This window comes from Agelaius tricolor, unplaced genomic scaffold, assembly GCF_023055355.1.
Source record: "Agelaius tricolor isolate 1412-34295 unplaced genomic scaffold, bAgeTri1.0.p SCAF_14, whole genome shotgun sequence".
NCBI lineage: Eukaryota > Metazoa > Chordata > Aves > Passeriformes > Icteridae > Agelaius > Agelaius tricolor.
This window is the reverse complement of record NW_027269274.1, coordinates 7,295,330-7,316,924: the sequence shown is the minus strand read 5'-3', so window position 1 is coordinate 7,316,924 and position 21,595 is coordinate 7,295,330. Positions and strand designations below refer to the sequence as shown.

Sequence of the window (21,595 nt, the reverse complement as noted above, 5' to 3'; positions counted from 1 at the left end):
TTTGGGCTCCTTCTTTTTTTTGGACTCCTTTTTGGAATCCTTTTTTGTCTCCGTTTCAGCGGCAGAGGCTTTGCCCCCCTCACCGTCTGCACTTGGCTGTGACCCACCAAGTAATTCTGCCATGAGTTGGCTTGGGGGAATGATTGAAATGTGGGGGGCAAGGCCGGCAGGAAAAGTGAAAGAAATAAGAAGAAAGCATGAAAAACCTCAAAATAAAACAAAAGGAAATTAAGCTGAAAGGAAACAACTGAAATCACATAACAATTGGCAAAGAAAGAACGAATGAGCAACGGAAAGTCAGAACTAAAAAAGAAACTAAGGAAGCAAAACTTGGTTTCCATGACAAGATGTATGAAAGTAACTGCAAAAGCAAGCGACAGCCTTGCAATGTGAAACCTGGGCAATGCGTGTCGTAACTCAGGGTGGTATTTACCAGAGGTATATGAAAACACCTAATTATTTCATAATATTCCTTTCTTCAGCAACATATGTAAGATACAAAGTGATATCTCAAAGTATACAATATAAATTAACAGAAAAAAAGCAGAAAAAGAAGGTGCAATAGATGCTACAGCTGTCAACAAAATAAACGGAGAGGGGGAACAACACAGCTCCAGTTCCTCCCATCAAAGGTTTGTCACATTTGAGAGAAAGGAACTGTCTTCTTCTGAAACTGAAATTGCTTTGTAACAGAGCAAGATAAAATTTCCAGTTATGTCTAAGCAATTTCTGAACTGATGTCACGTGGTCTTTAAATGAGCCATGGGTGCCCAAGGGCTTAAAGCCCTTCTGAGTACTGAAGTTTGATACTGCTGAAAATTTCACTGCTCCAACTTGTCAGATCCTCTCGCAGAGCAATTAAATCAGCAGAGTGTATCATTTACTTCTATTTATTCAACCCGTGACAGTCACAGGGACTGCAACTGTATCTTTTTCAGAACTGCATCTTAGCAAGTGCCTGGGCAAGTAAGTTAAAAACCTTCCTTTCTGGATCCTCTATGTGCATTTTTACTGCTTACATTAAACAAGCAATGAAACAAACAAACAAACCGACTATGCCACTAGAAGTGCTGCTGCCAAACATCCACTGTGAAAACAAATTGGGGACTGTTGTGCATTATCCAAGGAAACCTGTATTTGACAAAGTCATCTCTTGTTGGCAGGGCACTGCTAGCCAAGAAGAATTCCTTACCTGTTGCCATGAACATGTGATGCACAAAAGGCAAAGCTGTAGTGAAGCAAGGTGGGGTCAATCATAGCTCCGTTTTCTGCGCGCTCTAGCAAATCTCTGAGGTAGCAGAGATGTCTGTGACAGCCTCTCACTCCATTACGTGCACAATACTCATCTAGCACAAAGACCTGGCCAGGACTAAACCAGCCCTGTTTAGAAATAAAGAGACTTGATTTTAAATATAAGTTATTAAATACAAAGGCTATCACACTTGGAGGTGTAGTGGTCAACTGTTCTAATAAAAAGAAATACAAACCTAAGGCTACATTAAGGAAAAAGGAGAGAGGTCACTCAAACAATACAGTCTGCACATCATCACTCAAACACAGCATATACTCAGTGCAACCATTAACAAAAACATATTATGCTACCATTAAAGGGAAATGTCATTTAAAATGCTGAAAAGTTAGGCCAGTTCATGTCAGTGCCTAGCAAAAAAATACAAAGGAAGAAAAAGACACCTTTAAGAGATGACAAGGTTTGGTTATTTAAACAGTGTGAAACAGTAGTCTCATTCTGGGGATGGGATTGTACAATTGGCCAGGAGCAGGAAGATTGATCTGGGGGACGAGGACAGAGGATTACACTGAAAAAATGACTTCTCTTGCATCTGGCAGGTAGGAATGTCCTGCAGATGGAGAAAGGCAATTCTGCAGTATCAGAAAGGGACGTTTCCCATTGTCCTTATTGAGTGCTGCTAGCGACACGCTCTGACATCGCCCAGCTCCTTGGCACTGAAACAAGGGGAGCTCTGCTCAAGAGCAGGATTCCTTTACACATCCAGGAAGCTCAGACCATTTCTTTGTATCACCCTGAGGGGCTGGTGACACAAGGCTTGTGGTGCAACGTCCAGACTCCCAAGGAGGATGCCCTTCCCTGCAAGGGGATGGCTCTGGTGAAGGTCCTGGGACAGCCAAAGTGGAGCGTGCCTCTGCCTTCAGGAGAGGGGCTAACGAGAACAAGAATAATCTCGTAGATTGCTTTTCAAACGCTGCAAAATTGTCAATATTTACATGGAAATTTGGGTGCTAAACAATTGCTAAGACGCAGCTCTGGAATGCATCAAGCTGCAAAATCTTTCATCGTTTAATTGAAAAGTTCCTGCAGCGGGCGGGAGAGTAGTTGAGGCAGAGCACTGCCCCTATAGGCAACTTCTTTGCCACCCCATCTGTTACCCCAAATGCTACATCTTAGAAACAACACTGCTGTGAAAGATTAAAATATATTTTCTACCACTCAGATGACACCAAATCTTTTCTAGATGCCAAAATAGCTGCTTTGAAAAGAGTTGAAGAAATATCAATTAAGAGCTCAAAGACATAGAGAAGGATTTGCTCATCCTTATTGGGCCAACTCCAAAACAGATTGAGAAAAGAATTAAAATAATGAGGGGAAAATGATAGATATAGGGAGTAGCTACAGTGCTGGGATCACTAGAAGTGCACATTTCAAAATGAAGACACAGAACAATGCAGATGGGACAGCCCTCTGGAAGGCTATTTTTTGGGAGGGGTATATTTGCCTTCACCACTTTTGATGGTATTTTTGTCTGCTTTTTGGTTGGTGGTATTATGCTTGATTCTGGAGTTCTTTGTGTTGCCTGTTTGTTACATCCTTAGACCATCTCTTGTCTCTCGTCGCGTCTTTGGTGATCAGGCACGGTAAAAATACGGAAATGCCATGATTGCTCTGTTTTTGGATATAGGGGTAGAAGTGCAGTTGAAATTGTTATATTCCCCTAGTACAAAGAAAGAACTCACTTCTCCCTATGGGGTGAAATCTTGGCTCTACTGACAGTGATGGGAAGGCTGGCACTGATTTCACTGGAGTCAAGTATCAGAGTCTGAGGCAAAGGAAGCAGAGGCTGAACCCAGCGATCTGGAGTATGCCACATTGCTCCCCTGAGCTGGGGTCTGTGATGTTCTCAGGAGAACAGAAGGGATGATGGTAAACACCCATAACTGCTGCCATGGTGCCATGAGGGGAAGCATGAGCAGAGATCAGAGGTTCAGTGATGAGCCCCAGACCTCTGGAGAGCACAGGCAGCAGACCCAGAGCCTCAGGAGGACCAGGAGGTCTTCACTTGCATGGCAGAGGTAGGAAATAAAACACTTGCTGCTGAACGGGGATCCAATGGAACAAGTAAATGCTGCTCCCCACAGCCCTAGTAAAACCCCCCAGCTTTGATGAAAAGCAGTATTCAAAGAGATCTCCAACATCTTCAGGCAGATTCTGGCTCTCGATGAAGATTTGCTTGGCCCAACAAGCTGACACCCAGCCAGCCTGGCAAATGCAGCTGCCTGCCACACATGGGGTGTCTGTCCCCAGTGCAGATAGGTGCAGCTCAGTGTGGCCTCACAGATTATCTCCAATGAGGAAACCTGGAAGGGACAATGGAGAAAGGGCACAGAGCACAGGGAGGTCCACTGTGTTCAACAGGCTGAACTGCTCTGATAAGGAGATATATCCCAGGCACCAACAGGGAATGCCAGGGGAGCTCTGGAGCTGGGAAAAGCAAGGCTTGGTCAGGGCTGGTGACACACAGGCCAGTTGTCTACAGACAAACGCAACTTTTGAGAAAACCAAAGTTTTTGAGGGAAATTACACATTTCAGTAGCTGAATTTTCCTATTTATCATAGGAAATCCAAGAGAATTTAATGTTGGTGGCCTGCTTCATGGATCTCTTAACCTGACTCCCTCACATCATCTCAGTTAGGCTGGGTACTCTGAAGACCTCCCCGTGGTACATGCTGTGCTTTATAATACAAATTATATGAATGCTGACACATCATGGGCAATACAGCTCCAGCAGAGATGGCTGTGTGAGCTGGATGCTGGCAGTGGGTAGGGAAGTCTTGGGAAGAGTTGGAGGGCAGTTTCAGAAACAACACATGTCCAAGTGAAAAGAATGAAGACCCACGCATGTGTAGGGTCCATACTAAGCTGGAACAGCCTAAATACTCTTCTCAGAAGTCCAGGAAATCCTCTGAGTGTGACTGTATTATCAATTTGTGGATGATGGGCAAGACCCCTGTGCAAGCTCTGCAGAAAGTGCTCTTCCCCCTCCCCAGCACAGAGCTCTCTGCCAGTAAACATCACTTCTGCCATGGCTGGGATGAGTCAGCCAGGCTGTCTGTTTTCCTAGGGATGGCTCAGCCCGCGACTGGGCTCACAATAGTGCTGTTTAACCTGGTTCCACAGAAAGGAAGCAATGCTGAGTTATCCTCTGTGCCAGGGTAAGTCTTCCCTGGCACCTCCACGTCCACGTTTGAAAATGACAAGAGGTGTGACGAGGCAAAACTGTGTGGGACCTTGCATGGAACGTCCTGTAGGGAGTAAGAATTGCCCAGTGGCACACAGTGGACAGAGCAGGCTTACCACGGGCTCACAGCTCCTCCAGCCAACTCAGCACAGTGCTATCACCAACATTCCAAAGACACAGCAAGAATAGTGGGAGCTCTTTGCAGTTTTTGAGGGCACTCTGTTTTTACACCATAATCAGGACAAAAACATGGCAAAGTAAGTCAAGAAGCACGTGAAACCAAGCATAGGTGAACATAGGCCATTATTCTGTTCCTTACAACACTGCAATGGGTGATTTGAAAGAAGATAGTTAATTGGTGATGCTCCACTCTGAAGAGGATGAGTCTTGGTGCTGAGGGGAGCTCCACCGCTCTGGTAGCTTCTAGCAAAGGCCTAAACATCTCCATAACAAGCAGAAGTGCGGCTGGTGGGTTTCTTGAAGAAAAACATTGTTAATCATTTTCAGTGATGGCCTCTCACCTCTCCATGAGTTTAGCTCAACGGCCACAGCTTTCTCACCAGGCCCAAGACTGCACAGAGACAAACCAGCAGCAAGCCAACCTCTCAGACATGCATGGATGGGGATGGTCTTCCTAGGGTCAGCCATGCGTGGGGAGCAGAAGCTGCATGCCAAAGTCACTGCCTGCCAGAGCAAGGACCTTGATGGAACCAGTGAGGAACCTGCTGCAGGTCTGACAATGCTCCCACCAAGCCTACTTGTACTACTTGGGTATCTGCAGGTAAAGTGCAGCCTTCCCCCACCCCATCCTTACCTCAGGGGATGTCCACAACGGTTCCTCCTAGCCCTGCCTCTCCTTAGGAAGGTGACAATTAATTACTGCTAGTGGCATTTACTGGACCTCAGTCCTTCAGAGGAGATTGGCCCTTGCGTGTGGTACAAGGAGCAGGGCAGTGAGAGGAGCACCATGGTGGAGGGGGACATGGAGGGCAGGATTTGAGACTGACAGCCTCCTTGCCAACTGCTCAGCTGTGTTCCCAGGCTGCTGCTTTTAACAGCAAGGCACTCAGGAGCTCCAGGGACTGCACAGGCTCTTGGCACAGTGTGGTGTTTCTGCTGAAGGAACCCACCATGACACCCTAGTGTGCCACCCTGTGCAACAGTGGGAGGGCAGCAGGGTCAGAATCTGTCCCATGCCATGTTCAGGACACGTCCTCTGTTTCAGGACACTCTAGAAAGGATTAATCCTGTTGTTTTCTCAAAAACTAAGAGCCTCTTCATCCTCCTCACTGAAACTGCTAAAAATTAATTGCTCATTGGTTATTTGTTATTTAAGCCCTTATAGTACATAAGAGCCCGCAAGCACTGCACCCCAGCCAAAGGCTACAAGCTGTCCTGGAACATCTCAGTGCCACTGTCCTACAGTGGGCAAAGACCTGCAACTGCTGCTCATGGGAGTACTCAGGATGGGCATGCAACTATGCGAGCATGGACAGACTGCAGCAGCACTGCAGTTATCCACACAGTCCCATCTGTTACCTGCTTGGGACCCCTGCTCATAAAGAGACACAAAACTGGGCCACAGTTATTCCTGGTGGGACTCCATTGACATGGGAGGTGGTACCAGACAGTCATCTTTTCCCTGTTCTTTCATCCAGAAGGACTCTGGAAGGCAGTGCAGGAGGCTGCAAAACACTGCTCTCTACTTCACATTCCCACACTGGAGTTTCTCTTTGCAGGAAGAAACATTTTAAACATTGCAAACAGAAATGATAAAGACAGTGCGACTGGAGAAGAACAGCAGTCAGTTCACTGCAGGCAGCCTCTCAAAAGAAAATACCTCTGGGCCAAATTCAAACCTGGTGTAAACAGAAGTCAATCTTCCAGCAACAGGGGGATTAGCCCCCAGTCGCACTAGCTTTGACTTTGCTGCTTGATGTTTATATCACTAGAGACCAAAGAATATACTTGCCAGACAAGAATAGGAATCATTAAGTCTGTGGTCCAAAGTGAGGCGCTGAACCATCTCAAAGAGTGAAGCGTGGTCAAAGTTACAGGGATTGGAAGAGATAAATTCATCCATGCCATGCTTTTGAGCTCTATCTGCATCTGTTCATTTATACATATAGAGAAAGACACCATTTAGAGAGTTATAAGACATTTTAGTTGACAAATATAACAGAAAAAAATATACAGTATGAAGCATGAAAGCCAAGTATCTCCTCTTCCCTCCATTGCCATTAAGTTTTCTCTTTGCAGGCTATACAGTACACTTCACCTCCCATTGTCAACTTGCATCAGTTATGGACTATATTATTGTATCTAGGCAAAAGATTTTAGAATTAACATCTTGTCAACTGCTCATTATAGTGCATTTATTCTGTACTTAAAACCAGAACACAAACGTACGAATTCACTCTGCATCTTACAATAGGCCATGAGTTAACAGAATTTTGGCTCACATAAGTAAATTAGCTCCTATTTAGATAGTTGTGGTTAATTGTAATAGATTCTGCCATTCTAATGAAGTTACAGCTTTTTCCCTCTACATTTACTAGGTTTTCTAGGTATCACACCAGTTACGTTGTTCTTTCTCCAAATGCCAATGTTTGTCTTCCCCACGGCAATTTTTTTTTCCTAACAGCAACTTTAAATGCTACCTCACTGAAACAAAAAGATGCTCTTTTAAGCATTGCTAAGAAGTTAAATTGATATGTAGTTTGTTGTCACAGAGGCAGTAACCCGACAGTGCGTCGGAGCTGCCAGTCATCCCGATGGAGAGACTGAATTTCCTCTGCCTAGATTACAAGCTGCCATTTTTGGGTGAATTAACAGCCTCAACGTATTCACACTTCTCTGCTTTGGGTGACGTTTATGGGCACTAACTCCTAGGGGCTAATTAATTAATCTCAACATGGTTAACTAAACTACACCGAATTCAGCAGTTGAAATGAAGCCTCCAAGCCAGCCTGGGTGCGGCCAGCCAGGACCCCGCTGGGAGCAGGTTTTGTTCTAGCAGCCGCTGGGGAATTAAAGGACACCTTTCACTTGGTTTTGTCTGTGCTCAGCTTCCTACTATATGGGTTCTTGCCAAATCCTCGACAAAGAAAATAGGATTTAAATCCTTCCCCTGTTTATAGCCTCCTAGGGGAACTGGGTGGCCTTGAGACAATGTGGCTGAAAGGACACAAAAATGCAGTTTTCCGCAGCAGGAGTATATGGTAACTGTATTTGTTTTAAAACAAAATCCCTCTTTACCAGAAAAAAAACCCCAAAAATCCTTAATTAAAAAGAAAAAAAAAAGTTTTAAATGAGAGTGAGAATGTTCTTTGATATATGTTTTTCTATTCAATATTTAGCCGTGAAGGATGGCATGTCTTTCCAAATACCTCATTTATGTCAGTGCTCTCACATAGTAATGATCATTGGTAGCAATCTTTACATTTTCTGTATAGTCTGTCGTTATCTATATACAAACTGTATAAATAACATCACTCACTGGAAAGAAATCAGACAAATTGAAACATGTAACATTTCAATTAGCTGCTAGCAATACTTAATTCAGCTGTGGCTGGCAATTTTCCTCACTATAACCCCACTGAATAAACACTGATGTTTTTCTTACAGAGGATTAATTTTTGAGGGTTTGCTCCCCTGTATGCGCTGGGCTCCTGCTGACCCCAAACCCTGCCTCTCTCCCAGGACCCAAGCCCCTCCTTCTCCCTGCTGTGCATTCAGCACCAGGACAGAAGCAGCTGCCGATGGTGCTGAGTGAGGTGGCAGCACAACCTCCCTGGGGAGCACATCACCTCCATGGTACCTCTGCAGCCTCCCTGGGCATGGGATGTGAAGCCCACCCAGCCCTGTGGCCTGCAGCACAGACTGGCTCCTGTCTGTTTTGACAGCTTTCTGCCCCATTGTCTCTGTCCCTTTGGGCCAAGATGGATTTGATTGCATTCACTCCCAAAGAGTTCGGCTGTGCTGTTTTCATTCCATCCCCGGTGCCCGGAAAATGTTTTAGCAGCTATTATCAGACTATTTTTAATGGCTTGCTGCTCTGCCCGGCTCCTCGGAGTTGACTGCAAGCTGACAAATTGGCTGGAGGCCTTCATTTGCCAGTTTTGCTCAGAGATTTTATTACTTTTCAATTAGGAGCCCTGATACACTGTCAATCCTCCTGCTCAGCCAACGAGGCTCTGAGAGCCGAGTAAATCAGCTGGAAATTGGAAGAGTCCTCTAGCCCTTTAGCTGGTGAACCTTTTTGAGCATATGTGCTAGAAAGCATGTTTGAAATGAGTATTTTTTATTCCAGACTAATAAGCTTTTTCCCATATTACATTCTCTGAGCAAGGTGGGCACAGAGCAGACCTTCTGCTGGTGGGAACCGACTGAAGCGCCGCTGGCTTCCACGGAGCTGAGGGTCTGGCTGGGCTTTTTACAATCACCCTGCCCAAGGCAGGGGCACAGACAGTTCCCTGACAAGCGTGAGAACAGACACAGTGATTAAATGTCCTTCAAAACTGGCCATAATCAGGGGCAATTTTACTTTCATTAAACACTTTGAAGCCACATCTTCCGTTGGGTGCCTGCTTGAAAGCTCATTTGCCCCAAATCTCTCCTCATCAGAACAACCACATGAAGAGAGAGACATCAGACATGGCACTGTGTGAGCTCAAGTGACCAGAAAAGCATTATGCACATGACTTCTGCTCAGTCAGTGATTTAAAATGTGGATTTCTGCCATGGGAAGGAGGATGAGCAGCTGCAGCTCTCCCTGCACAGCCCAGCGCCGCAGCTCTTGCATGGCCAAACCATTTTGCACCAGCAGAGATGCAGGGCTGGGTGGGTGCACATCACCCACCCAGGGGACACAGCTGTCACAGTGGGAACTGGAGATGTCTGTGGAGAATGGTAATACAAATGTGTATTTCTTTTAAATGGAAGATCAGCTCTGGGCCAGATGCTTAATTGGGCCAAAATTCTTAAAAATAAGGAGCAGGTTAAAGAAGTCAATCCTATACTAAACTCACCTTCCCTTAATTATTCTAAATAAACATCCCCCACACTTTGCAATTATTTTTGCATTTTGATTTTTCCAATGGGCTCACTTTTAAAAATGAAATTCATTAATAAAATTATAACAAAGCCATTAAACTTCATAGGAAACAAAAAAAGAAAAGAACAGATCTAAATATATTATTACTCTGCTTCAGATAAATATCTGCAATTTACAATAATGCCAATATCTGCATATGAAATAAGTTTTATGTATAATCCACCTTCATTCAAAATGCCCTATACAGTTTGAATGTGATTTTAAAGTACAAAACGAGAGTTGCTAATATTCACACCCAAACTGTACAGCCAGTTTTAAAGTACTTTAAATTAATTGTTTCAGTCAAATACAGCTGCTTTTTTGACCCTGCCCTGTTATTCTATCTAAAAAGGAAGGAGAAACCAAAGAAAGAAAGTTATATGATGCTCCAGTAATTTGCAATCCCTTCCCAAGGTGCTGTGCCAAGCTCGCTGGTGTTTCTTTGTTCGGGGCCCCAGCTGAAATGCTGCTGCAGGCCCACAAAAGTTATCTTACATATTTAGACAAGCTGCACACAACTGCAGCTGAAAGGTGTTCGATGGTGGTCTCAGGAGGGAGGCTGCCAGTGGAGGGACATGGCCAGCACAGGCTACACAAACCTTTCTTCTGCAAAACTGCAGACTCTGGCCTTTTATATAACATTTGGTCCCCTGCATTACTGCCTTTTTTTAATACTGCTGGGTTTATTTTGCCCATTTTTATCCAGTTTGCATTTTGTGCTGACTCCATTAACTGGACCCTTGTCATACACACCCTCCCTACATGTGTTTGAAATCAGAATCTTAAAAATCTGCCAGTGTCAGGAACACCAAGATTTCACAGGAACAAGAATCAAGGAAACCAAAGGACTGTCCCACTGTTTGGCTCTCTGAGGGCTATATTTCTCTTTATCTATCTGTTATTTAAAAAGCAAGAGACAAACCAGTCAAATCTCTCATTCTTTTTTTTTTTTTTCCTTAAATGTATTTCCCTGCTCTCTGCATTTCTTTTGCTCCAGCAATAATTTTGGCAGATTTTGCTTTGAGAGCAGTGAAGTTAATAGCGGGGGACAAGCTCCATAAAATAATTCTTGTTATAAAAGGCTTTAGGTAGCCATTTTATTGTAAGAATTTCTTACTCCAGATTTGTTTCTTTTCATTAAGGAGTGACTTTGTTTTAGTACCAAAGGCAACTGAAAATCTAGTAAATTTTACAACACATTTCCCTGTTGCAAGAAAATAAAAATCCACCAAACAAACAAAAACCCAAACAACTGTAAATTAAAAGGTGACTTTGTATCTTACTCATCTGGAAAATGTGTGCTTGTCATATCTGCTTGACATTACAAGAATGAAGATGTGGTTTGGACAGTAACAAACAATGACACTAGTCAACCTCATCAGGAGACATGAAATAAAGGAATGACAATGATTGATGGCAGCTATTCATTTACAGATATTTCTAGAAAAGTCTTTGCTGGCCTGGCTGGGCAAAGTGGGAGAACTTTTCCAGCCTGGCCAGCAATGCACCACGGCAGGTGGCTCATGGAGTGCCCACTGCAACCCACTGCCTGCCCTGAGGGGCAACTCCTGCTCACGGACACATTTGGGCTGTGACTTGTTAAAGAAACACCCAAGGAAGTGCCTGAAAACCCCATTTTGTTTGCCTGTGTGGAGCAAGAGACTTCACTAGCAAATACTGATGTTCTGGAGGGTGAAACACTGAATCCCTGTACCTGGATGAAAATGCCAGGTGGCTTGTGAGTGAGCTGCTGGCAGTGCTGGATGGTGGCTTCTCACATCCCCTCCTTGCTGTGCACTGTGGCATTGTTACCTCTGAGAAGTGATGTGTGTGTGCTCAGGGTTCTGCAAACCTCCTCCCCAAACCTGCTCCCCAAACCTGCTCCCCAAACCTCCTCCCCAAACCTGCTCCCTGTGTGGAGCTGTGGCTGCTGCAGGAGCCTCAATTTGCCTCTCAGCTGCAGAGCCAAGAGCTCTTTCTTCTCCCCTTCATTTTATTGCATGTTAGAAGACAGGTTTAAATATAATGGGCTGTTTATTCCTGTGGCTTATGGCTTTTTCCCTGCTGCAAACAAATTCTTTTCTGCTTCAGTTAGAATTTTAATAAATTGTTATGAATGCTCCCGTAAATCACCAGACACACCAGGCACTGAATTGCAATCTAAGTTGTCTAAGGATTGGCAGTTAGATGAATAAGAATTTGTAGTATGCACTTACATAATTCCTTGTGTGGCAAGTCAAAAACACAGTTTTAGAACAGCTATTTATAATATAAAACATTGTTTCACAGCATCTTTATAACTACTTAAAAATATTTTGAATTGGATGGCTGCAGAAACCTGTGAATTTGTATTTCATAAGTTAGAGTTCCAGGCTTCTTAAAGAATGTAGAAGAGATTTACAGGCTAGTTTTAAATTCATGCAGGTTATGTGAGACTGATTTAACATTTTAATTCTGCATTCCTGCAATGAAGCATCTGCAAGTTGACAATACAGAAGACACAGCAGCGTTCTCATGATATCTTTAACTATCTAAAAAAGTAAAGCAATATAAAGCACAAAACTAATAATCTAATAAGATAGCGATGCATTGTAGTGCAAATACATGTAATGTTGCCAAACCCAGGTTCATTCATTCATTCATTCATTCACTCTTTCTTTCTTTCTTTCAAAGTGGCAAAAATCTGTATTTCATTGAAATTAAACTTTTGTGGGTTGGTTTTTTTTTGCAGTAAAGTCTGATAGGAATTCTCTTTGGAAATCCAAACATTTAGAAAACAAAATAAAGAAAGAAAAAAGAAAGTGTCTGCTGAGAAGGAATACTGCCTGCTACCCAGGGGGATATTTGTACACACACGCACATACTCACACATAGGAAAAAAAAAAGAAAAAAGAAATAAAAGGAGGAGGAAGGAAAAAAGGAGTCTTGTTGATGGCCAAGAGGGATGACACCGCCTGTTCCTTCTCATAATTGCATTCAGATACTCCAGATACATATTTGCCAGCTCTCATGACCCACTGATGCTATTCCCTCCTAAGGAAAGCAGGCACTCACCAGATATTACAGAAGATTTTAACAACAATAAAGGATTTGTACTGGGTGTGTTTAGGACTGAACAAACTAAGGAGAGCTCTCTTACAGCACAGGTCTGGGCTTTTATCTTTTGCAAAGTAGGTATACCAGTGGGAAAAAGTAAAATAGCAATTCCAGCAATTCCCCTGGCTTGTTTTTTGACTAGCACGGCTTTGATTGGTGACTGAGACCCATGCTAAAACAATAATTTATGACAATTTGGGGAAACAGCAGCACCCCTCCATGAGAAATGCATTTAAGCTGGAGCAGGCCAGCATCTCCAAATGCAGGGTGACCCAGAGAGCTGCCACTGGCTGCTGAAATCATTCCCTGCCGAGTTAACGGGAGAGGAGCTAATCCAACCTCAATGATTCAGGGCTCTTTTCACAGGGCATGTGTGGAGGGGTTCCTGGGGGCCTCCTCTGGAGTCCTGCACCTTCTCTGGGTCTCTTGGGGTCTCCTGCCCTACCTTTCTATGCTTTGAGGTGTCCATGGTTAGCCCTGCACTCTGGTGCGCTGCACCAAGCTAATCATCGGCACGGAGAGAAAGGATATTGTCAGAGTGCAAAATGATCTGTTTTCAGGCAGGAAGCAGTCAACTAGATGTAATTTCCATGAAACAAAAGAAGGTATTATTTACAGTTTTATTGTGATGTTAATTACTATTTACATCTTGGAATGAAAAATAGAAATGTTAATGATTGGCTTTACTAAGAGGATCACTTGATGCCAATGTGAAAGCCAGGGAGAGAAGGCAATTATGCAAACATCACATGCATCCCAATTTCAGTATGGAAACTTACATTTCAAATCTCAATTCAGGAAAATAACATGGAAAGTTTGTACTACAAAATCTAAACATGAGAAAGATTTAAGAGAAAAAAAAAAGCACATTGCATATGTCAGATAATCTAGTCTGATTATCTGAGCTGTGCTAGCTACAGGGAAGCACTTACCCTTGAGTCCAGCTAGAAGTTAGCAGGGTAAGAAGGAACAAACCAGAATAACATAAAGACTAGCAACAAGGCTCAGGAAAGCAGACAGGAGCCCTAACCTAGCAGCTAAATATTTGGGTTCAAGCAAAGAATGAAAAAGAAACTTAAAGAAAATCAAACCAACCAAAAAGAAAACCACTTATAGCTGAAAATTTCTCAAGCAGCTCAATAAACCTCGCTACTTATTATGGGGGAACAAATCATCACAAATTCTCAAAACATCCAACTCATTGTATATGGTGTGATTAACAGTTATTAAATATAAACAGACATTACAAACTAAATATAACCACAAATGATACGTAAAACAAGTACAGACCAATCTTTCATGTTAAAAAAAAAGGGTTTCAAGAAAAAAAAAGAACGTTGAGCACGTTTGGGAATTTTCTTTGATACATCACTAACACAGAACAAAGATTGGTGCTTTCAGACAAGTGACCACTTTTATGAAGCTTAAATATGGCCAAAAGGTGTAATATGTATTGGCAGCATTATTGACTATAATACTGTGAATGATTTCAACAGTAAACAAGAACAGTTTGGGTTTTTTTCTTTTATAATGCGAACACTGGAGAAAAGCACAGCTTTGTGTAAATGGAGTTTTTCTTTGAAATTGTAGCAAAACAAAAAAAGCAAAACTTTTCACTCTAACAGGTATTGTTCACCCACGTAAAAGGAATTGTAAGTCATACAAAAATTAATGAATAGCAGGATCTATTTTTTCAGTACTTAAATTGCAAATAAAATAAACTCCACCCTGGTTCGGAGCTGTCTGTTTACTTCTAAGTCAAGTGCTGCCATCGAACTGTGGATGAGAATTTGAGTGCTGCTCAAACTTCATATTTACTGAGTCAAAAGAGGCGGGAGCCAAATGGAATTTACTATTTCTCCCAAGTTCCCCAAACAGCAAGATATGTGCTTCCCAAGTTTCTGTGCAACAGACAGCTCCATGCCAGGCACGGAGGGCTGGATTTTCTGTGCGTGTGCATGCATGCGCATGAGCTGTCTCGGACTGCTACGACATGGAAGCTGTAACAACAGTTACTCGTCAAATGGCTTAACATTTACTTCTTTGCACATCCTCATTCACCATAGCCTCTAATAAGCACAAAGAAAATAAAAATACGACAGGTATAGAGATAAACGTACAAGAAATGTCTCACAGAAGTCCTTACCTTTTCGCAGGCAAAAAAAAAAAAAAAAAAAAAGCAAAACCCAAACCCCAAACCAAAACACCCAAGCCAAATACAAAACCAATAACAAACCTAGACCCTTTTAAAAATGCAATACTTGGTATGTTCGGATTTCAAGACTGAAGGAGCTGAGATATGCATTTGGGACTCCCCATACGTGGCATGCATGACTCACTGTTGCTTGGGATCATTTAACTGCTGTGCCCTATGACTTTTGCGATGAGAACTGCCATGTATACATGCTGAAATGTGAAAAATGAGCAGCCTTTTCTGTTGAGATGAAGGTGTATTATGGCATGTTGCCCTCTTCCTCTTGTAGGATGTGCACAAAGACCTGTCAGAGGGATCTAGATCAAAAGGGGGAGGAGGAAGGAAAACCAAGGACAAAACATAGTAGCCCAGAAGATGCTCAAGTATTAAGCCATCACACTGATGGACTAATGAGCCAACTAGTCTCTCTCTCCCAGGCTTTGGCACAACACATCCAAGAGAGTTTCCAAGTTCTTGCAGCAAAAAGGGGAGACTGATGCTGTGCAACTTACAGAAAAATACATTGTGGATGGAAAGAGGGCGGTGGTGTTATAAAAAGCAAAATGATCCAGATTTGGAGCTGGTATTGGCATCAGAACAAGTGAGAGAAACTGAGGTCAGATTCTGACTCCCTCAAATGCCCTGGAGGGCTCGGGGTGAAATCTTGGCTGTTTTCACCAGAAGCAAGGATGAGGGAGCCCTGCCTCCTGGCAAGTGAGCAAGATGCAAAAACAAGGTCAAGCCTGTGGCATGTCTATAGCTCTGAGCACAGTCAGACTGAGTCTGGAGGACCACAAGCAGCACAAGGCTCTGATGGACATGCTGGGCTGTGCAGATGCAGAGTTGACTCCTGGGCCCAGTCACTGACTTCCCTGATCTGTGGCAAGGATTAGGACAAGCCAGCTGCCCCTTCTCCACCCCAGGTACCCTAAGCAGAGAGGTTCAGCTCTCCCACAAACACAGGGCTTGGCTGTGCAAGCAAATCATACACCCAAGTGTCCACAGCCCTGGGCAATCCCTTTTCCTCCTTAAAATCCTGGCAGATTTTGCTACAGCTGCTATGATGTGCCTTAGAAAGCAACACCTCACCTGACCCTTCATATTGGTCTGGTGAACTGAAAACTCTGTAAATATCAGGAATTTACCCAGCAGAAAAATTCTCCGAGCTTGATGTCTGCAGGGATGGGAGAAGAGTGGAAGGAAAGGCGTTTCCTCAGTTTGATGTTCTCTGCTCTCATCCTGCTCTGCAGGGATCATGCTGGGATGGACAGGAGTGCATCCCAGTGCACCAACCTCCCAACGAAGAGCAGCCTTCAGCATCACTTGTTAGGAGAGGGAGCCACAGGCAGAATCCCTCTGTTGCTCCCCCTTGCTATGCTTTGAAGGCTTTTAGCATGTTAAAAAGCAGCAGTAGAAGGACCTGTGCCTGCTACTTCTGAGAACTCTCTGATTAAACATTCTGGGCAGAGGGACATAAATCCCTGGGAATGCTCTCAGGTCAGCACAACTCAGCCAGGCCTAGAGGCTTATCACAGCCAGAAAATGTCCCACTTGCAAGAGGCCAATTCCCACCTCCCATTTTGGCTTTCTGAGAAGTGTCCTTCCTTGCCAACCCTTGTTGTTTACACCTTGCACTCCCAAAGTCAGTGACTGCAATGAAGAGGATGAGGATCATTGAAATGAAAACATTGACTATAGGTTACCACACTGCATCACACTGTTTCACTTGCAGCAGCAGCAAGGCAAAGCAGAAGGGAGGCCAAAACACAGAGGCATGTGGAAGACACAAAAAAATTAAAAAGCAGCAAGCAGAGGTTTTCTGCTGTAGCACTGGTCATACAGCTGTATGTCTTGTACTTTCTATAAATACTGACATGAAGAAGTTAAACAAATATAAAAGATGGTCAAATGCTATCGATAAGGAAAGCTCAGATTTTCTGAGTTCCTTACAACAATATACTCCATAACTGCTTTACAGAGACTATTTAAAAAAGTCGAAATCTATTTTAATCAGAAGAATTCTTTAATGTTTACCACTTTTCCTTATTTTACTTATATTTAATGAAAATTAGTCTTAAATTTTGCTGAAACTAGCAAGATAAGCTGTATGTTACATAATAAAGGGGCTGCAGATGATTGAGACCTTCAAGAAAAATGAGTGAAGAGGCATTTATGTGGTTTATAATCAAATTAGATTTGTAAGAGAAAAGAAATTCCTCTAAATTTCAGATGAAGAAAAGTGTGTGTAACTGCATAGGACATGCAGCATAGCTACAGCTTAAAAGATGATTGCTTTAAATTCACATCTAACTGGCCTGCAAAGCAACCTGTTAAAAATACCATATGTTTTCCTACAGTTGAATATTCAACAGGAGACCTCTTTTTGTGTGTGCATTTCATACTTGCAAGATTTGCACCTGTAGTTTTGAGCACATGATGCATTTGACAGACAGCTAATGGTGCTAATGAATTGCTCTGATCTGGGTGTGCAATTTATTGTGTGGGGTTAAAACACATGTCTGTGGAAGGCAAGGTGGGTCTCAGGCTCTCAGATCCCAGTCTCTCTCCTCCATCAAGTATTGCACTTTAAAATACCCATTGACAAGTTCCCCAAGGAATTTTGTTTCTTGGGTTTGGTTCTGTCAAACACACAGGTTAACTGCTTCTGGATCTACTGATGTAAAAAGAAGCTTTATAATAATGAAAAAATATTTTGTTTTGAAATCAGAAACACATGTGTGAATATTGATTTACATCAGTGCAGAAAATCTTTCCATCAAAGACTTTGGCTGTCTAGGAGAACTTATTTACTTACAAAATTGAGAAATTGGAGCATCTATCTGGGGTACATTTCCTCCTTTAGCATTTAGCTTTTGCACTTGGGTAGGTGGCACAGGTTTGTGAGACTGGCCAGTGGCTCGGTACATGGCTTGGACCCACAGGATTCGGTCCTGCTCATCGTCACTCGCAAAAATCACCGTGTCTCCTTCCTTCACAGCGTTGAAGAATGTTCTGCCACCATCCAAACCTGGCAGGAAAGGAAGTGACAATGCAGTTTCATAGATTTTGAGGCCAGCCAGGAGATCTCCCCCTGTTTCCCACCCCACCACTGCTCGGATGTCTCTTTACCCAGTCCCATGCTGCTCCCAGCTCTGTCCCCTCCCCTGCACCAAACTCACCTGCAACACAGCCCACAGGTCCCCAGGTAACCCAATTACTAAAACATGCCCCAACACACTTGGATTAATTGTTTCTCTCACCTACAGCTCCATCTGTGCAAGTTCCATGTCAGCACCACTGGAGCCCAATTAAAAATGGGGTTTGAGTGGGAGGTTCCCCATTAGACTGAAAGCATCAGTGCTCACACTTCAGAAAAAGGTCCTTGGGTGATATCCTTATTTCTATCTTTGCCCTGATTTGGCACCCATACTCCCATCCCCCTGATATGAGAATTAAGGGAATAAAGGGCTTGACAACAACCTACTATATCTTTTATCATCTCCTCTGGGGACACTGTTACCCAGGGCATGGTGAGGATCACCATGCTTAGCAAGTTGTCCCACTGAAATAAAAGAAAAATGGTGCTTGTACACTTGAATAAGGGTCTCAACCACCAACAGGTACCTCCAGGTACCAGGGCCTTTCTGTCCCTGCCCCTTCCATGCACTGGCATCCATCCTAGTGAGAATGGGGTAAAAATGCTTCCACAACAAAGACAAGCATAGCTGCTAGCCTTTTATTTAGGGCATATAATCTGAAGGCACAGGTTAGAATTGTTACTCAATTTGAGCATTCAGCTCACAATAAAATTTCATTGGGATTTAAGTGTCTAATTCACTTAGGCTCCCCAGAAGAGATGAGTCCTTCCCTCCTCTGGTGCAGCTCCTAGCTCCGTCCCTTAGATCTGTTTATAGTAAAGTCATGCATAGCTAATGATCAATATAAACACAAACATATTTAGAATAATGCTGATCAGAGTTCAGCTGCAGGCAGGGAGAGGAAGAGAGAGGAGTCTCTTTGGAGTGGTGAGGGCGGGAGCCGCCACCCGTACCTGGCTGCGGGTCGGTGTAGTCCACAGTGTATCCGTCGAGCTGCAGCAGCTCTTGAGGTTCTGCTTTTTTCTCCCGGTAGCTGCACATAGCAAATGTATATTGACTAACCTGAGGAGAACCACAAACCTAAGATGGCACCGGGTGACCACCACAAGGCAATCCAAAGCACTTACAGGGTGTTTGCAGGGACAGGGGATGGTGGGGTAATTTGGATGCTCCTTACCCATTAGAGACAGACTCAACACTTCTTACCAGGCTTTTGCAAAGCCCTCTCTTAGCGCACCCTCCTGCAGCATGCACCTAATTCTCCACATCAGTACATACAGCGGTTTAATTTCCTCCAAAAGAGGAAGCTCCACTGTTTAAAACCCTCTATCATTCATCCCCAGACAAGTGCAAGAGTGACACCCTGTCACAAACAATGTGAGCTAAATTGCTAGGTGCCAGTCATATTAAAGCAATCTTAAGATGCCACTGATCTCGGCAGTTGTTGTCATCAGTGCTGTAAATGGCAGCTCTCACTCCTCTGAGGTACCATCTGCATGACACGATACATTCAATGTCAAGCTCTTGACGGAAGCCGGCTCAGCTGCGGGGCTCTGCCGGGCTCCGGGATCGCCTTTAGGAGCCCATCAGGCCGCATCAGGCCCCGCGCGTTCTCGGCGCGCTGCGATCCGCGCGGTCGGCAAGGAGCTCATCCAGCCAGGGGAGGAGAGGATTCTCCGTGCCCCAGGCGAGGAACTCACAGGGAAATTTACTGTCAAATGATTTCAAATGACTTTGTTAAGGTTGTGTCACATCCTGGACGCCTGACGTAATTTTATTCGTCTGGACATTTTCTTGACCTCTGGAAGAAACTTTAAAACTCTGGTGGGTGGCAATGAATTGTGCTTGTCATTTTTTGGAAGCTGGGAGAGATCCTGAAAGATGGGAGCATGGATGGGCTGAGGGGTTTTGCCTTCAAACTCCAGCCAAATTGCTCGGCTACAAAGATCCATGCAGCACTTATTTTAGTGGCATCTCTCACTAATAAAATGTAATTGATTGAAGTCGGGGCACCCGTCTACTGGCACAGCATCTCCCAGACACCACTCGGTTTACTGCTGCCCTCTATGGGCTTCTGCTCGCTGCCAGCCTGCTCCAGCAGCCCTGCCTGCACCGAGCCTTCCTCCAGGAACAGCTCCAAAAGCCACCTAAGAATAAACTCTATCATTAACACATTTGTGGGAGTAAGACTAAAAGCGATGCTTTAAGCATCTTGCATCCTCCTTAAAACTACCAGCACTGACAAAAGATTGACAAGTAGCAGACCAATAGCAGGAGCACACCAGTGCATATTCCCTGTTCTGAACTTTGCATGCCTACCATCGTATGGGCAACACAAAAATTAAAAAGATTAACACGAAGGAATCTAAAAATAACCCAGTGCCCCTCAGCACAACATTCAGACTCCTGTGGCGTTCATTCAGTCGCACTTGCAGTATGTTGCTGCCATCTCCTGGAGAAACTCCGGAATGTGCTTTATTTATGGGAAAATCCTAGAGATCTCGTCTGAGCAGTAAGGATTCGATTTCTCTGCGTTAGACAGCCTGAACTTCAGGGACTGCATGATAAATGCAATTCCTGAAATGAGTCAGTGCTAACCTGTGCTAACATTTATTGAGAACCTTAATACCACTGATGCTTTTCTGCTTTTCCTGTATGGTCTATAGCAACAGGTAATTAATTCATTCAGTAGTTCAGCTGTTGTTCTCTGACCCTGAACATGAGGTCTGAATTTCGGGCTCTTCTTCATATACAAGTAATTCCACTCCTCTTTGAACCCAGAAAATATTCTTCTGCCCTATCAATAAGACAACCATAGCAACACAGTGGTAACATAGGGAAAAAGGCATTTCAGAACTTGCATTTCTCATGTTAAAGGTTATAAATGACAGGTGTAGACAGTCGGCTCTGGTGGAGTCATCCTGGGACAGAGGCAAAGCAAACTGATCTCTCCTGTTAGAATGCACAGGATTTCCTTGGAAGAACATTGTTATTAGAAGAGACCTTCAAGAGAAACCTGCAGGTGGGTCTATAACAGGCAGTGAGCCAGGGCTCATCCAGGTTCATGTCCTCCTTCTCTACTCACACAGCTCAGAAGCTCAAGCTCAGGAATTGAGCTTGCTGGCAGGAGCAAGCCAAGGATCAGGCTGGAGAGAGGACAAAGCTAATGATGGCCTCTGGAAGAGGTGCCAACTGTGCCATGCAGAGTGCCTGCACCTAGACAACTCAAGCCACTGACTTCAAGGACTGGCAGACCTGCCTGTGTGCCCTATCCTGCTGCCTGGAGCATTTACTGCTTGGGGTCAGAGAGAATTTGGTGCCATGGCTACCAGTGCCATGTGGCTCCTTCCATTTACAAGCAGTGGTAAAGCCAAGCCCAAGAAAATGAGATTCTAGAAAGCTCAGTATGTCACAGTTGTGCTTTGCTACAGAACAACACTGTAGGGTCAAGAGAAGATTGCACTTGCCTTTCATCAGTCCTCCAAAATATTGTGCTTTACAGAGCCTGCTTTCTGTAAAGCTCAGAAGTGGCCAGACAAGTGAAACAGTTAATAGCAGAAATTAATCTTACAGCCTGCTGAGTTCACTCTGAACCATAGCTGAGTATGAGAGCGAGCG

The 21,595-nt window shown here is 43.9% G+C and overlaps 1 protein-coding gene across 16 annotated transcripts in view; it reads right to left on the bottom strand.

The window, feature by feature from the left end:
• CADPS (calcium dependent secretion activator) overlaps positions 1-21,595 on the bottom strand; it is a 207,102-nt gene that overhangs the window by 79,015 nt on the left and 106,492 nt on the right. For 15 of the 16 annotated variants that reach the window (XM_071439449.1, XM_071439460.1, XM_071439450.1 and 12 more), the window contains exons 10-13: positions 18,931-19,039; positions 17,695-17,907; positions 6,467-6,603; positions 1,193-1,380 (exon numbers count right to left, since the gene is read on the bottom strand). In XM_071439449.1, coding sequence (XP_071295550.1) covers positions 1,193-1,380; positions 6,467-6,603; positions 17,695-17,907; positions 18,931-19,039 — 647 coding nt within the window. Of the gene's footprint in view, positions 1-1,192; positions 1,381-6,466; positions 6,604-13,617; positions 13,630-17,694; positions 17,908-18,930; positions 19,040-21,595 lie in introns of all 16 variants that reach the window. The other variant, XM_071439465.1, reaches the window with a different exon arrangement.